At 40.8% G+C, this 18,258-nt stretch overlaps 1 protein-coding gene across 2 annotated transcripts in view; it reads right to left on the bottom strand.

The window, feature by feature from the left end:
* LOC129696592 (vasculin-like) overlaps positions 1-18,258 on the bottom strand; it is an 81,902-nt gene that overhangs the window by 23,727 nt on the left and 39,917 nt on the right. For both annotated transcript variants that reach the window (XM_055634645.1, XM_055634650.1), the window contains exons 5-6: positions 9,747-9,967; positions 181-244 (exon numbers count right to left, since the gene is read on the bottom strand). In XM_055634645.1, coding sequence (XP_055490620.1) covers positions 181-244; positions 9,747-9,967 — 285 coding nt within the window. The remainder of the gene's footprint in view (positions 1-180; positions 245-9,746; positions 9,968-18,258) is intronic.

The raw sequence follows: 18,258 nt of genomic DNA, 5'->3' as shown, positions 1-18,258 counted from the left end.
TTGACTAATAAAGTAGAATGTTAAATATTTTATGCGTCCAACAGAGAACAGTACACAGATATGCAGCCGAAAAAGGACTTGGACGTTCTTGCTCTGTAAGAACGTAACCACCTCAATTATCTGGATTTTTTTTTGCACTACTCACATTTTTGTTATAGCCAGCAATATTCAGTAACTCACCCCATACTCCAGCGATGGATTTGTTCTTGCCAAGTTCTTTTTTCGCCTCAGGATTGAGAGATGGCTGGAGAGAGGAAAATAAAAGATAAACTTTAACAAGGAACCAGTTTCTTCTTTCCTCCAGTACAACTTACATCATTAAAATAACAATAAATTATGAAAAACATGGGACACTCATTTAAAAGAACACTAACGCTCGATACATCAATGCAATGTTTTGGTTATTATGGCTCAGCCAGGGCCGTGCTGTCCATAGGAATTTCAGAAATGCAAGAAAATACATTCCTCACATGTCGCCCAAATCATCAATGGAACCATGGCTTACCCTCCACTCAAGCCTACGATTTTGTTCCATATTCATAGCAAAAGGATTTGAGTATAGGAGCAGGGAGGTTCTACTGCAGTTGTACAGAATTTTGGTGAGACCACATCTGGAGTTTTGCGTACAGTTTTGGTCTCCTAATCTGAGGAAAGACATTCTTGCCATAGAGGGGGTACAGAGAAGGTTCACCAGATGCCATTCCTGGGATGGCAGCTTTCATATGAAGAAAGACGGGATAGACTCGGCTTGTACTCGCTAGAATTTAGAAGATTGAGGGGGGATCTTATAGAAACTTACAAAATTCTTAAGGGATTGGACAGACTAGATGCAAGAAGACTGTTCCCGATGTTGGGGAAGTCCAGAACAAGGGGTCGCAGTTTAAGGATAATGAGAAGTCTTTTAGGACCGAGATGAGATAATTTATTCTCACACAGAGTGGTGAATCTGTGGAATTCTCTGCCACAGAAAGTAGTTGAGGCCAGTTCATTGGCTATATTTAAGAGGGAGTTAGATGTGGCCCTTGTGACTAGAGGGATCAAGGGGTATGGAGAGAAGGCAGGTACGGGATAATCAGCCATGATCATATTGAATGGCGGTGCAGGCTCGAAGGGCCGAATGGCCTACTCCTACATCTATTTTCTATGTTTCTATATACATTCTTACGGTCACAAAAAAAGAAACCAGCCACAAATCTACTCACTGATTAAGCATCTTCTACTCTATTGAATTAAGAATACCAAAGAATACCAAAAATCCTCTGACAAAACAAAAACTATTTATATTTATTTGGTGCCCCATAGAAGTGGGCAAAGTTGATTACGTAATGAAACTGGATCATAAAAAAAGACATAGTTAGGATTAGGAATTAGAGCATAGGTGATCTTTCACTTCAGCGTCACTTTCTGGAATAAACCTAATATTTTGTTTCCTTTTAACATCTTAAAAACAATCCATTGTCATCTTGATGAACAATCCATTCAGTGACTGAGCCTTCAGAGCCCTCTTGGGTAGAAAGAGTCAATGGATTTATTATCTTCCAGGCGATCACAATTTTCTTCACCCATTGCCCAAAAGATAGTCCCTTTGATTTTGAGACCATGACTTCTACTCTTCTTGAGGTAACAGCAGAATCATTACACATTTCATCCCTACACCTACCCTGTCAAAGCATGGGAGTAATCTTAAATTTCAATGACATCATCCCCAAGCTCTAGAAAGCAAAATCCCATTACTCGTAATAGCATCCCCAACCCAGAGAAAGCTGGCAGATTTCTAATCTTGTGAACCTTTGCTGCACTAATTCCATCACAAATATTCCTCCTTGGGTAAGACAACCATCATCCCATGTGCAGCCTCATCAGAAGCCTAAATGAGTGGAGCAAAACATATTTATTCTTGTAGTCGAAACTCTCTTTCAAGGAACACCAAAATACCACTTGCCTTCCACAAAGTACTGATGTGAAAGCAAAACTCTTCTTGACAGTCCAATGTAAATATAGGGAGAAACTAGATTTTGAATATGATACTCCATTAGGAATGAAACAATCTAGCTAAATAACTGCTCAATCCTCCTACATTTCTATAAATCATGTACCATTGCTGACAGGCATTGGGAAAAGGCAACTATTCCCAATCCATCTGCAGGACTAGACCTGCCACCGTGGTTGGTAGTTCACTCTCAACAAAACTATTATCAAAGATTTATTATTGCATAATGTTATCAAGAATCAACTTATTAGACCAATTATTAAACTACAGCAAATTTATGAAGACTAACCAAAGTTTTAGATAACAGTTTCCATAGGCACTGACTTGATTTTCATGAGAGAAAAATTGCCTGTTGTCATGCAAAATCATTGCAGAGGATCTCCCTTCCTCATGAATCACCAGTGAACAGAAGATATTTGAATGAACAGCTATATTCAATTGATCTTCGTAAATAAGAACAGACAATTCTGGAAATAGCAGGCCAAGCAGAATTCGTGGTAATAGGAAAGAGTGAAACAGTTTCTCTCCAGAATTTGTCTCAATTTCAGATTTAGGACATTTACATCTTTTTTCCTTTATTTACAAAGGGTTGTCAGTCTCTTCTCAATATCAAACCTATTGGAAATGACTAAAAAGGATCTTCCAATCTCCAAAGCATTTCTGTGAAAGTAAACAGTAATGGTGTATAGGAATTAACTTTATCCAAAAATTAGCTGTCTCTTTCAAACTGAATATAAATATAACAGACAACTTGAAGCAAATATGAAAATAATGAAAACAATGCAATCATCACTTTAATAATTCTAAAATTAGTTTAGTACACTGTTAATGTGAATCATAATACAGAAATCAAAACTGACATTTTACTGTCAAACATAATGGGTTAATGTACTTTTAAAATTATCATTATGGTAACTTAGAATCGAATGTCCTGTTTGCAGAAAATGATTAAAAAATATCACAAACAAGGCGAGGTGAATTTCCAACATTGCTGTATCTTTAAATTTCAATTTATTAGTAGATTTTCTATGGCCTCCCTCAGAGCGAGTCAGAGCACATACAAAAACATACAGCAAAATAACAATCTCAGTTAGACATCCATGGTTATAAATTATGGCTATGCTTAACAAGTCACAAAATGTGATTAACACAGAATGAATTCACTGCAAATTGGAGGATATTTGCAACCTACACTCTCATTTCTGCTTTAATGCTCAAATCACACATGTCTATTATTTAGTAAAACAATTGTTGAATATCCACAGTATTAATATTTTATTATCTTTAAAATTGAGAATAACTGAAGCGGCATATAACATGTACATTAGCTGGAGAGGCGTCCAAATTTCCTTGGGATCTGTGCCAATTCTCCAAAAGGTAAAGGTAATGGGGAAGGAAGGTTAATCAGGGGGTTATCATTTTCTCTTCATGTGTGCAAGTACACATAGTTTTTCTGTAGGAAAATATACCCCAGAGTTGAAATTTGAGATTTCCTTCACTTAAATTTTGAAAAGGAAATAAATGGAAGTTAGATAGCAAGTACTAAGACTTTGACCCAGCTGCTATAAAGTGATGTAACAGAAAAAAGACAGTGCTGGAGTAACTCAGCAGTCAGGAAGCATCACTGGAGAACATGGACTTGGGTTGGGACACCTCTTCAGACTCCTGATTCTGAAGAAGGGTCCCAACCTGATAAGTCACCTATCCATGTTCTCCAGAGATGTTACCTGACTGCTGAGTTACTCCAGCACTGTCTTTTATCTGTTTCATCACTTTATAGCAGCTGGGTCAAAGTCTTAGTACTTGATATCTAATGGCACTGCAACTGCATCATCATCAGCTGGACTGCAGTAGCTTGTGAAAGCAGCACACCACTCTCCCCAGAGACATTGGAACTAAAAGTAATATACTGCAAATTTGATGAGTTTCTTTAAGGTAACACACAACATCAAATTTGTCTTTGGAAAGTTGTTCTAATAGACCACCATAAAAACTCAAGATTAGAAAATATTGGATTCTGATGTAAGGAGGTCATTAACAGCATCCGAATTAACAATCTTCTTACAGCATTGAACATTTGATAAAATGTGGTCTTTTTGTGGTCTGCTGGATACAATTTCTTTAGCACGTTGCATCTACATTCTTTATCTTATCATAATGTGCTCTTTTGAATGATGACTTGGTGGTGATCAGAAAATAACTAGACTATCTTTGAAGATGCAAGAGACTAAAAATGTTGGAATCCAGAGGAACAAAAAAATTAAAATAAAGCTGCTGGAGGAACTTGCAGTGCCCTCCATTTATTTATTTGCCTCTGTATTCCACAATTTGAGATTTGTAATAGAAAAAAAATCACATCTGGTTAAAGTGCATATTGCCAGATTTTATTAAAGGCCATTTTTATACATTTTGGTTTCACCATGCAGAAATTACAGCTGTGTTTAGACATAGTCCTCCCATTTCAGGACACCATAATGTTTGGGACACATGGCTTCACAGGTGTTTGTAATTGCTCAGGTGTGTTTAAATGCCTCCTTAATGCAGGTATAAGAGAGCTCTCAGCACCTAGTCTTTCCATCACCATTTTATTGCTATTTATCAACATGAGGACCAATTGTGCCAATGAAAGAAGCAATTATGACTCTGAGGAACAAGAATAAAACTGTTAAGAGACATCACCCAAACACTAAGGTTACCAAAATAAACTGTTTGGAACAGCATTAAGAAGAAGAAGAGCACTGGTGAGTTTACTAATCACAAAGGGACTGGCAGGCCAAGGAAGATCTCCACAGCTGATGACAGAAGAATTCTCTCAAAAATAAAGAAAATTCCCCAAACACCTGTACGACAGATCAGAAGCATCTTCAGGAGTCAGGTGTGGATTTGTCAATAACCACTGTTTGCAGAAGACTTCATGAACCCAAATACAGAGGCTGCACTGTAAGATGCAAACCATTGGTTGGCCACAAAAATAGGATGGCCAGGTTACAGTTTGCCAAGGAGTACTTAAAAGAGCAACCACAGTTCTGGAAAAAGGCCTTGTAGACAGATGAGATGAAGATCAACTCATATCAGAGTGATGGCAAGAGCAAACTATGGAGGAGAGAAAAAACTACCAAAGATCCAAAGCATACCATCTCATCTGTGAAACACGGTGGTGGAGGTGTTATGGCCTGGGCATGTATGACTGCTGAAGGTACTGGCTCATTTATCTTCATTGTTGATACAACTGCTGATGGTAGCAGCATAATGAATTCTGAAGAGTATAGACACATCCTATCTGCTCAAGTTCAAACAAATGCCTCAAAACTCATTGGCCGGCAGTTCATTCTACAGCAAGACAATGATCCCAAACATACTGCTAAAGCACCAAAGGAGTTTTTCAAAGCTAAATGATGGTCAATTCTTGAGTGGCCAAGTCAATCACCCGATCTTAACCAAACCGAGCATGACTTTTATATGCTGAAGAGAAAAATGAAGGGGACGAACCCCCAAAACAAGTATAAGCTAAAGTTGGCTGCCATACAGGCCTGGCAGAGCATCACCAGAGAAGACACCCAGCAACTGGTGATATCCGTGAATCGCAGACTTCAAACAATCATTGCATGCAAAGGATATGCAACAAAATACTAAACATAACTACATTCATTTACATGACATTGCTGTGTCCCAAACATTCTGGTGCCCTGAAATGGGGAGGAACTGTGTATAAACTCTGCTGCAATTTCCACATGGTGAAACCAAAATGTATAAAAATGGCCTTTATTAAAATCTGATAATGTGCACTGAAACCACATGTGATTTTTTCTATTACAAATCTCAAATTGTGGAGTACAGAGGCAAATAAATAAATGATGGGTCTTTGTCCCAAACAGTATTGAGGGCACTGTAGCTAGTCAGGGATCATCTATGGAGGCTAAGCATTTACAATACAGGGTTTGTTGATTGTCCTTCTACCTCTGCAGCAGAGGGCCAAGTTCTTCCAGCAGTTTTTTAGCTCCACATCCAATGAAATAAGTCCACTCAACTTTCCATTCACCAAAAATTGTAGAATCAGACATATTTTAATTATAGAATCTTGACCCGAAAAGACTCCCTTTCCTTCTATCCAGAGATGCTGCATGTCCCGCTGAGTTACTCTCGCACTTTGTGTCTACCTTTGGTGTAAAAGAGCATCTGCAGTTCTTTCCTAGACAGTCTTTAAACCCTTCTGCCTTGTGTTGACACAATATTTAGAGGATGGTTACATTTGAAAACAACATTATAGAAATAAAAACCAGTAAAGCTTCCGGTCATGCTTATTCAAAGTGCATTTCCTATTTCATTTTTCTACTATTGACGTGACAGACTGGGACAAGGATTGACAAAAGCAATAGATCTATGGGATCCATGGGAGATATGCGAGGTGAAGTCTTTTTTTTTTTTAAATCACAGAGGGTAGTAATGGCCTGGAACAGTTGTGGGTGGTGGTGGAGGAGGAGGCAGCAGATACACAACCACACAACACAGGTTGTGCCCACAATGTTTATGCCAAGCTGGACTGATCTCATTTGCCTATATAGGGAACCCCTCTAAATGAGGCTGCATTCTGGTAAAACCTTCTCTACACCCTCTCCAAATCGTTACTATAATGGGGTGACCATAACTGCACACAATACACCAAAAGAAACCTAACTAAAAGTCCTATAGAGCTGCATGATGACTTCCTGACTCTTATATTCAATTCCCCTAGGAATGAAAGCAAGCATACCATATGCATTCTTTACCACCCTATCTACAAGAGCTACCACCTTCAGTGAGTTATGCACTTGGACTGTGATCCCTCTGCACAACAACATTGTTGAGGGTCTTGCCATTAACTGTATATAATAATGGTATTAAGCAGCTTTTAGATAGACACATGGATATGCACAAAACCATGGGTTCATGGATTATGTGCAGAAAGAAGTGTTGATTTTCATATCATGTTTGACCATAAAATATAGGAGCAGAATTAACCATTCTGCCAATCTTGGTTCTTGGTTTCTTGGTCTTCCAAAATATTCCAAATGGAATTTAAACTGGAACTGGTGGAGGGAGGTCTTAAGCCAGAAAGGGTTATTGGGAAGAAAGAGCTACTTTAAATTTAGTTACATCTGGTTGGGTAACTATAGTAGGGTGGAGATTATTCCATGCTTTAATTGTGCGGGGGAAGAACGAATTGCTGTACACATCTGTCTTTGTAGCTAGGATCACAAATTGGATCGAATGCCCTCGTTTGCTCCTAATTGGTTTGGGTTTGGTGTAGGTCTTGTAATCTATGTCGAGCTGACCATTTAATATTTTGTAAAAACAGGTCAAACGGTGAGCTTCACGTCTGTCTTGGAGAGGGTTCCACCCCAGAGAATTCAGAAGTTTAGTGACATTCGCTTCTCTCTCATAGGTGTTAGTAACAAATCGAGTCTACTCTGCCATTCAATCATGACTGATCTATTTTTTCCTTCTCAATCCCATTCTGCTGTCTTCTCCCTGTAACCTTTGATGCCCTTCCTAATCAAGAACCTATCAATCTCCGCCTTAAAATACCATTGCAGTCTACGACAATGAATTCCACCGATTCACTTTCTTATAAAGAAATACCCCCTCATCTCCATTCTGTGGGTACATCCTTTTATTCGAAGGCTATGTCCTCTGGTTCTAGACTCTCCTATTACTGGAAACATATAGCCCATTGGCAATGGACATTGTGGGTAGAAGGGTCTATTCCTGTGGCATCCCAACAGGATTTCTAAAGCATTACACTCTAGACATTATCAAGACATCAATACAGCAAGATATTACTTAACTTTATCTAATGCACCCAGTTTTCCCGATGTGGACTCCCTGTACATTGCGGTCCAATTGTAGACTCGGCAAACATTTCGCTGAACACTTCCGCTCGGTCAGCCAAGACCTATCGGAATCTCTCAGTTGCTAAACATTTAAACTCCCCGTTCCATTCCCATACTAATATTTCTGTCCTCGGCCTCCTCCATTGCCAGTGAGGTTGCACGCAAACTGGAGGAACAGCACCTCATGTTCCATTTGGGTAGCTTACAACCCAATGGAATAAACATTGAATTCTCCAATTTTACATATCCTTAAACAACCGCACCCCCTCTTCCTCCCCCCCCCCCAACCATTTCTATCCCACGAGCCCCCTTTCTTCCCTCCCCACATCCCCCCCACCCCTGTGAACCACCGAGACTCACCTATTTCTCCCCACTGCTACATTTATTTTCCTCTGGCTTCACAAGTCACTCTCTTCAATCCTTTTGTCTTACAGCTTTTTATTCCATTTCTGGCCTTTGTCCAACCATCTGTCCATCAAACTCCCACTTGCCAGTGTTCACATGCCATGCTTTGTCCTGCCCCATCCTTCCATTCTTCCCCCCAACCCCACAATCGATCTGAAGAAGGGTCTCGCCTATTAATTCACTCCATAGATGCTGCCTCACCCGCTGAGTTTCTCCAGCATTTTTGTCTACCTTCGATTTTTCCAACATCTGCGGTTCCTTGTTTCTAGAGAATTGATCTTTCTGTAAAACCTGAGGCACGTGATCTCATTGATACATAGACAATAGGCGCAGGAGTAGGCCATGCTTCGAGCCAGCACAGTCATTCAATGTGATCATGGCTGATCATCCACATTCAGTATTCCGTTCCTGCCCTCCCAATACCCCTTGATTCCACTAGCCCTACGAGCTCTATCTAACTCTCTTTTGAATGCATCCAGTGAATCGGCCTCACTGCCTTCTAAGGCAGAGAATTCCACAAATTCACAACTCTGTGTGAAAAAGTTTTTCCTCATCTCAGTTCTAAATGGTCTACCCCTTATTCTTAAACTGTGGCTCCTGGTTCTGGACTCCCCCAACATCGGGAACATGTTTCCTGCATCTAGCGTGTCCAATCCCTTAATAATTTTATGTTTCTATAAGATACCCTCTCATCCTAAATTCCAGTCAATACAAGCCCAGTCACTCCATTCGTTCATCATATGCCAATCACGCCATCCCAAGAATTAACCTTGCGAACCTACGCTGCACTCATTGAGAATTAATATTGATGAAACAATTTTGAACAATGTTCAAATGAACGTTTAAATACTGCAAGATTTACAATTGAAATCATAATGGCACCAGCACCTGAAAATTGTAATACTCTTAAAATATAACTATCGATTACATAGATGACACTGTTTAGCCTTTAACTCCCCATCCCCCCAAAAAACTATCGGATTTCCATGATTGACTTACAGTATTAAATAATAAGGACAATATTCTATCTTTATGCATGTCAAAGAGAGCACAACCAAGGTACTGATCAATAACGTAAACTTCTAATAATTTGGAATATTGGCCCAGAAACCATGGCGCTGCAAGCACTGAAGTTTCAAATATGACCGTCAATGTGAAATGTTCACACCAACAAACACAAAATCAATTTCTCATATTACCAGCTTGTGCATAAATTGACAGGGGGGAAAGACAATGCGAGACGAAACATAATATTTTTGTACGGTAAACAAAATTGGAACTTAAAATGATACAATTTATTGCAACATGTTTTAGAAATAGCTTGAAAATGCATACGCAACATCTTAAATGAGATGGTGATGGCCTAATGCATCACCATTGACATAATTATCTGTGATTATTTGATGAATTTACAAATCAAATTAGAATAAAAGAATTTAACATTAAATAGTGAGATGTTTATTTAAAAAAAATCAACCTACAAAATCCTCAGCCTCAAATTGTTTAGTCTTCTCCTTTTCTTCCCTCTTTGCATTTTCTTCTTCCGTTAAGTTATTTTCGTGCAACGGTGGAGCTTTTCCTCCATGAAAAGTACCACTTCGGGCACGGGAATTTCCTCCATGGTAACCACTTCTTGGATTTACTGTGTCTGTGCCCCTTGTGTGTGTCCGCCAACCATTCTTCTCTTTTCTTCCAAAGTTTCCTACAAATCAAACACAATTTATTCCCGATCTCAAAATAATAAACAAGGTAGATAATCCCACAATACTGTTCTTCAAGATGTTTGCAAAAGATTGCCCATCCGAAAGGGAAGATCAATTAAATTAATTTAAAATGCCATGAAGTGCATAGCCAGGACAGAAGACAGAGAGATCATTAAAGGCCTAAAGTGAAGTGGAAGGATTGGATTGGTTGTGCAGTATAGGACAACTCAACCAAAGCATTCCACAAATTGTAACTGTCTCAATTGCTGATTCAGCGAGGACAAAGATTTGGGCTGACAAAGGTGGCCAAATGTCGCACATGAACCAGAAGGCAAGATGGACTTTTTCAGTGTTTATTTCCTACTTCGATTTTATGCACTATTTATCTCACGGTTAAAAATTCAGGACAATTTCACAAATGTACCACAATGGATGTGGAGAGTCTACTAGATCTCTATGAGAGTCTACGAGAGTCTCTCTATGTGGAGAGAACTAGAGGTCACAACCTCAGAATTAAAGGACGTTCTTTTAAGAAGGAGATGAGGAGACATTTCTTTAGTCAGAGGGTAGTGAATCTGTGAAATTCTTTACCACAGAATGCTGTGGGGGCCAAGTCAGTACATAGTTTTAAGGCAGAGATAGATTCTTGATTAGTACAGGTCAGAGGTTACGGGAGATGGCAGGAGAGTGGGAGGAAGAAATAGATCAGCAATGACTGAATGGCAGAGTAGACTTGATGGGTCGAATGGCCTAAATCTACTCCTGTTCCTTTTGACTTATGACCTTATAATTTCCCTCAGATAAAGAAATTAATCAATTAGAAGTTGTGATGCTTCAAATGTGATTATGTACCATACAACCATCTTATAAGCAGACTGGATGAAGGAAACCAGCTGATGTTTGGATTTTCATAAATATATTAGTGGAGTTGCCACAGAAGAGCTTGTATGAGAAGTCAAGTTCATAAGGTCTGGGATACTGCATTATCATGTATGAATTGAAGATTGATTAATTGAAATAAATAAAACTTGGGAATCAACTGGAAACTTTAGTATTAGCAGGTTCCAATTAAGTCACACATGGTCCAGGTTCTGGCATTGTTACATGTGTTATCTACCAATGATTTGAATGAAAAGACCATTCCAAACATGGTGCTTATAAGATGGTTAGCACAGAAACAAACAACTTGATTCCAGAAAGTTCAGTCCGGAAATGCAACAACCTTGCATGAAAACGCAGTAAACATTAAAAAAAATCCAAACATATTCTCTAAGCAAACTGACAGGAAATATATTATAAGAGAGATAGGGCCAATTAGAAACCAAAAGAGAAATGTACTCGTGGAGGCAGAAGGTATAGTTGAGGAACAAATTAAATACTTTACATTAATCTCAATTAAAGGATGCTTGAGAAGGGGTAGATTTAACAGGAACCCGAGGAGCACCTTTTTCCATGCATTGGGTGGTGGGTATATGGAACGAGCTGCCAGAGGATGTAGTTGAGTCTGGTGCTATAACAACATTCGGGTCCAGTGATCACAATACCAATAGTTTCAATATAATTATGGAGAGGATTAGAACTGGACCTAGGGTTGAGATTTTTGATTCGAGAAAGGCTAACTTTGATGAGATGCGAAAGGATTTAAAAGGAGTCAATTGGGACATTTTGTTTTATGGGAAGGATGTAGAAGAGAAATGGAGGACATTTAAAGGGGAAATTTTAAGAGTACAGAATCTTTATGTCCCTGTTCAGTTGAAAATAAATAGTAAAAATTGGGAAGAGCCATGGTTTTCAAGGGAAATTGGACACTTGGTTCGGAAAAAGAGGGAGATCTACAATAATTATAGGCAGCATGGAGTGAATGAGGTGCGTGAGGAGTATAAAGAATGTAAAAAGAATCTTAAGAAAGAAATTAGAAAAGCTAAAAGAAGATATGAGGTTGCATTGGCAAGTAAGGTGAAAGTAAATCCAAAGGGTTTCGACAGCTATATTTATAGCAAAAGGATAACGAGGGATAGAATTGGTCCATTAGAGAGACAGAGTGGACAGCTATCTGCAGAGCCAAAAGAGATGGGGGAGATATTGAACAATTTATTTTCTTCGGTATTCACCAAGGAGAAGGATATTGAATTATGTGAGGTAAGGGAAACTAGTAGAGTAGCTATGGATACTATGAGATTCAAAGAAAAAGAAGTTCTGACACTTTTGAAAAATATAAAAGTAGATAAGTCTCCATGTCCTGACAGGATATTCCCTAAGACATTGAGGGAAGTTAGTGTAGAAATAGCAGGGGCTATGACAGAAATATTTCAAATGTCATTATAAACGGGAATAGTGCCCGAGGATTGGTGTACTGCGCATGTTGTTCCATTGTTTAAAAAGGGTTCTAAGAGTAAACCTAGCAATTATAGACCTGTTAGTTTGATTTCAGTGGTGGGCAAATTAATGGAAAAGATACTTTGAGATACTATATAGAAGCATCTGGATAAATAGGGTCTGATTAGGGACAGTCAACATGGATTTGTGCCTGGAAGGTCATGTTTGACTAATCTTGATTTTTTGAAGAGGTTACTAGGGAAATTGATGAGGGTAAAGCAGTGGATGTTGTCTGTATGGAAATTAGTAAGGCCTTTGACAAGGTTCCTCATGGTTGGTTAAGAAGGTTCAATTGTTGGGTATAAATGCAGGAGTAGCAAGATGGATTCAACAGTGGCTGAATGGGAGACGCCAGAGAGTAATGGTGGATGGCTGTTTGTCAGGATGGAGGCAGGTGACTAGTGGGGTGCCTCAGGGATCTGTGTTGGATCCACGGTTACACAAAAAAGCTGGAGAAACTCAGGTGCAGCAGCATCTATGGAGCAAAGGAAATAGGCAACGTTTCGGGCCAAAACCCTTCTTCAGACTGATCGGGGGCGGGGGTGGGCGGGGACAAGAAAGGAAAAAGGAGGAGGAGCCTGAAGGCTGGGGGATGGGAGGAGACAGCAGGGGGACTGAGGAAGGGGAGGAGACAGCAAGGACTAACAAAATTGGGAGAATTCGATGTTCATGCCCCCAGGATGCAGACTCCCCAAACGGAATATGAGGTGCTGTTCCTCCAATTTCCGATGCTGCTCGCTGTGGCCATGGAGGAGACCCAGGACAGAGAGGTCGGAGACGGAGTGGGAGGGAGAGTTGAAGTGCTGAGCCACCAGGAGGTCAGCTTGGTTATTGCGGACCGAGCGGAGGTGTTTGGCGAAACGATCGCCCAACCTCCGCTGGGTCTCACCGATATAGATCTGCTGACATCTGGAGCAGCGGACGCAATAGATGAGGTTGGAAGAGATGCAGGTAAACCTCTGTCGCACCTGGAACGATTGCTTGGGTCCTTGAACGGAGTCGAGGGGGGAGGTAAAGGGACAAGTGTTGCATCTCTTGCGGTTGCAAGGGAAAGTGCCTGGGGAGGGGGTGGTACGATAGGGAAGGGAAGGATTGACAAGGGAGTTATGGAGGGAGCGGTCTTTGCGGAAGGCAGATATGGGGGGTGATGGGAAGATGTGGCGAGTGGTGGGGTCACGTTGGAGGTGGCGAAACTGACGGAGGATTACTTTTTGTATGTGACGGCTGGTGGGGTGAAAGGTGAGGACTAGGGGGACTCGGCCCTTGTTGCGAGTGGGGGGATGTGGAGAGAGAGCAGTGTTGCGGGGTATGGAAGAGACCCTGGTGCGAGCCTCATTTATGGTGGAGGAGGGGAACCCCCGTTCCCTGAATAATGAGGACATTTCAGATGTCCTGGTGTGGAACGCCTCATCCGTGGAGCAGATGCGGCTTAGACGGAGGAATTGGGAATAGGGGATGGAGTCCTTACAGGAAGCAGGGTGGGAAGAAGTGTAGTCCAGATAGCCATGGGAGTCAGTGGGTTTATAGTGTATGTCGGTCAGAAGTCTATCACCTGCAATGGAGATAGTGAGGTCAAGGAATGGTAGGGAAGTGTCGGAAATGGTCCAGGTGTATTTGAGTGCCGGATGGAAGTTAGTGGTGAAGTGGATGAAGTCAGTCAGTTGTGTGCGGGTGCAGGAGGTGGCACCAAAGCAGTCGTCGATGTAGCGGAGGTAGAGGTCGGGGATGGGGCCCTGGTATGTATTGAACAAGGATTGCTCGACGTAACCTACAAATAGGCAGGCATAGCTGGGGCCCATGCGTGTTGTGTTGGGTCCACTGTTGTTTGTCATGTACATCAATGATCTGGATGAAGGTGTGGTAAATTGGATTAGTAAGTATGCAGATGATACTAAGATAGATGGTGTTGTGGATAATGAAGTAGATTTCCAAAGTCTACAGAGAGATTTAGGCCATTTGGAAGAATGGGCTGAAATATGGCAGATGGAGTTTAATGCCGATAAGTGTGAGGTGCTACATCTTGGCAGGACAAATCAAAATAGGACGTACATGGTAAATGGTAGCAAATTGAGGAATGCAGTTGAACAGAGGGATCTAGGAATAACTGTGCATAGTTCCCTGAAGGTGGAATCTCATGTAGATAGGGTGGTAAAGAAAGCTTTTTGTATGCTAGTCTTTATAAATCAGAGCATTGAGTATAGAAGTTGGGATGTAATGTTAAAATTGTACAAGACATTGGTGAGACCAATTCTGGAGTATGGTGTACAATTTTGGTCGCCCAATTATAGGAAGGATGTTAACAAAATAGAGAGAGTACAGAGGAGATTTACTAGAATGTTGCCTGGGTTTCAGCAAATAAGTTACAGAGAAAGGTTGAATAAGTTAGGTCTTTATTCTCTGGAGCGCAGAAGGTTAAGGGGGGATTTGATAGAGGTCTTTAAAATGATGAGAGGGATAGACAGAGTTGACGTGGACAAGCTTTTCCCATTGAGAGTAGGAAGATTCAAACAAGGGGACATGACTTCAGAATTAAGGGACAGAAGTTTAGGGGTAACATGAGGGGGAACTTCTTTACTCAGAGTGGTAGCTGTGTGGAATGAGCTTCCAGTGGAAGTGGTGGAGGCAGGTTCGATTTTATCATTTAAAAATAAATTGGATAGGTATTTGGATGGGAAAGGAATGGAGGGTTATGGTCTGAGTGCAGGTAGATGGGACTAGGGGAAAATAATTGTTCGGCACAGACTAGAAGGGCCGAGATAGCCTGTTTCCGTACTGTAATTGTTATATGGTTATTTAAAAGACATTTGGACAGATACGTGGAGAGGAAATGTTTAGAGGGATATGGGTCAAACACAGGCAGACAGGACTAGTGGAGATGGGACATCTTAGTCGATATGGCCAAGTTGGGCCAAAAGGCCTGTTCCTGCACCTGTATGACTTTTTGCTGCTGCTACAGTCTCAGCAGTGGAAGTTTTGTGCAGCTAAATATTGAGAGGAGGTGCAACGAGAAAACCAATTAGAACTTGGTGGATAAATCAATGGTCCAGATGGGACGTATCCAACATTATTGAGACAAAAGAGAGGAAATTATGTGACCTTGGCCGCAATTTTCCGAATGTTCAGGCTGATGCCTGAGGATTTGGAAACAAGTGTTACACCATCGATCAATGCAAAAGTGCTGGAGGAACTCAGTGGGTCACATAGGCAACATTTTGGGTTGCAATCCTTTTTCAGACTGTGTAACAAGCAACTGCTATATCCTTACTCATCACTGAAGTGCTAAATTAAACCTAGCATCTAGTAACTAAATCCCAGTTAACCTCAGTGATAGGCAAAGTTCTAGAAACAAAATCTGGGTAAGCAATCATATGGAGCTAATTAGAGAAAGCCAGCAGAATTAGTTAGCAATTAAATCATATCTATCTAATGCAAGAGTTTTATTTTGAAATAAATGGACAATAGACGATAGGTGCAGGAATAGGTCATTTGGCCTCTCGAGCCAACACCACCATTCACTGTGATCATGGCTGATCATCCACAATCAGTACCCTGTTCCTGGAGAGAAAATTGGTTGGCAGACAGGAAACAAAGAGTAGGGATTAACGGGTCCCTTTCAGAGCGGCAGGCAGTGACTAGTGGGGTACCACAAGGCTCGGTGCTGGAACCGCAGTTATTTACAATATACATTAATGATTTAGATGAAGGGATTAAAATTAACATTCGCAAATTTGCAGATGACACAAAGCTGTGTGGCAGTGTGAACTGTGAGGAGGATGCTATGAGGATGCAGGGTGATTTGGGAAGTTGGGTGAGTGGGGAGATGCATGGCAGATGCAGTTTAATGTGGATAAATGTGAACTTATCCACTTTGATGGCAAAATAAGGAAGGCAGATTATTATCTGAATGGTGTCAAGTTGGGAAAAGGGGAAGGACAACGAGATCTGGGGGTCTTTGTTCATCAGTCACTGAAAGGAAGCATGCAGGTACAGCAGGCAATGAAGGAAGCAAATGGCATGTTGGCCTTCATAGAAAGATGAGTTGAGCATAGGAGCAAATAGGTCCTTCTGCAGTTGTACAGGGCCCTAGTGAGACCACACCTGGAGTGTTGTATTCAGTTTTGGTCTCCAAATTTGAGGAAGGACATTCTTGCTATTGAGGGAGTGCAACGTAGGTTCATGAGGCTAGTTGCCGGTTTGGCAGGACTGCCATATGCTGAGAGAATGGAGCAGCTGGGCTTGTATACTCAGAAGTTTAGAAGAATGAGAGGGGATCTTATTGAAACATAAAAGATTATAGAAACATAGAAATAGAAATTAGGTGCAGGAGTAGGCCATTCGGCCCTTCGAGCCTGCACCGCCATTCAATATGATCATGGCTGATCATCCAACTCAGTATCCCGTACCTGCCTTCTCTCCATACTCTCTGATCCCCTTAGCCACAAGGGCCACATCTAACTCCCTCTTAAATTTAGCCAATGAACTGGCCTCGACTACCCTCTGTGGCAGAGAATTCCAGAGATTCACCACTCTCTGTGTGAAAAAAGTTCTTCTCATCTCGGGTTTAAAGGATTTCCCCCTGATCCTTAAGCTGTGACCCCTTGTCCTGGACTTCCCCAACATCGGGAGCAATCTTCAGGGTTTGGACACGCTAGAGGCAGGAAACATGTCCCTGATGTTGAGGAGTTCAAAACCAGGGGCCACAGTTTAAGAATGAGGGGTAAGCCATTTAGAACGGAGATGAGGGAAAAAAAATTCACAGATGATTGTGAATCTGTGGAATTCTCTGCCTCAGAAGGCAGTGGAGTCCAATTCTATGGATGCTTTCAAGAGAGTTTGATAGAGCTCTTAAAAATAGCAGTCAGGGAGAGGAGGCAGGAATGGGGTACTGATTGTGGATGATCAGCCATGATCACTGTGAATGGCAGTGCAGGCTCAAAGAGCCCAATTGGCCTACTCCTGTTGTCTATTCTCCCCATTTCCTTTGACTTTGAGGATTGTTACAACTAAAGTGTCATTGCTAGAAAGTTGCCCTAAGTGGCAAGAAATAAAGTAGAAGTGAAATAGGCTTTTTATTGGGCTGAAGAGAAATGCAATTATCTTTCTGGGGTTAGTACTAAGGCTATCATTTCCCTTCACATTGATTTGGACATTTGGATGCATTGCAAACCATGTCCAAATCTGGTTTGCACAGAGGATAGTACAGATCAGTAGATTTGGACAAGCTCTTTGAATGGGTGGAGAGATAAAAGTCAGCTTCCATGCTGACAAATGGGGTCTGATATAATGCCGGGAATAAATAAATTAGAGCGAGCAATTCTAAAAGTGGAACAAAAGGAAAGAGATCAGGAGGTGTGCGAGACAGTTTTATTGAAGCAGCTCGGCAGGTTAAGAAAATGCTTAGAGCAGCATTGAGGATTCAGGACTTAATAAATAGTTCAAAGGCAATGATGTCATCAGAAGATGTTACACAACACTGGTTCAGCAACATTTGGAGTATTGTATACAGTTCACGGTTCCATACTTTAGGAAAGATGAGAAAGTTTTAGAGAAGGCTCAGATGATTACTAAATGATTGCAGGGATGAGTGAGCTTCAGTTATGTGGCCACACTAGAGGGATTGGGATTGTTCTCCTCAGAATAGAGGTGGTTGCAAAGAGACCAAATAGGAGGCGTCAAATACAAAGTATGGGTAGAATGCACAGATACATACAATGCATTCCAAAAGTATTCAGACCCCTTTACCTTTTCCACATTTTGTTACATTACAGCCTTATCCTAAATGGATTAAATTCCTTTTTTTTTTTAAATCATCAATCTACACACAATACCCCATAATAAAAAGAGCAAAAGAGGTGCTTAGAAATGTTTGCAAATGAATTAAAAATAAATAACTGAAATATCGCATTTACATAAG

This window comes from Leucoraja erinacea, chromosome 1 (genome assembly GCF_028641065.1).
Source record: "Leucoraja erinacea ecotype New England chromosome 1, Leri_hhj_1, whole genome shotgun sequence".
In the NCBI taxonomy this organism is placed as follows: Eukaryota; Metazoa; Chordata; class Chondrichthyes; order Rajiformes; family Rajidae; genus Leucoraja; species Leucoraja erinaceus.
Note: the sequence above shows the minus strand (reverse complement) of the source record. Positions and strands in the feature narration are given on the sequence as shown.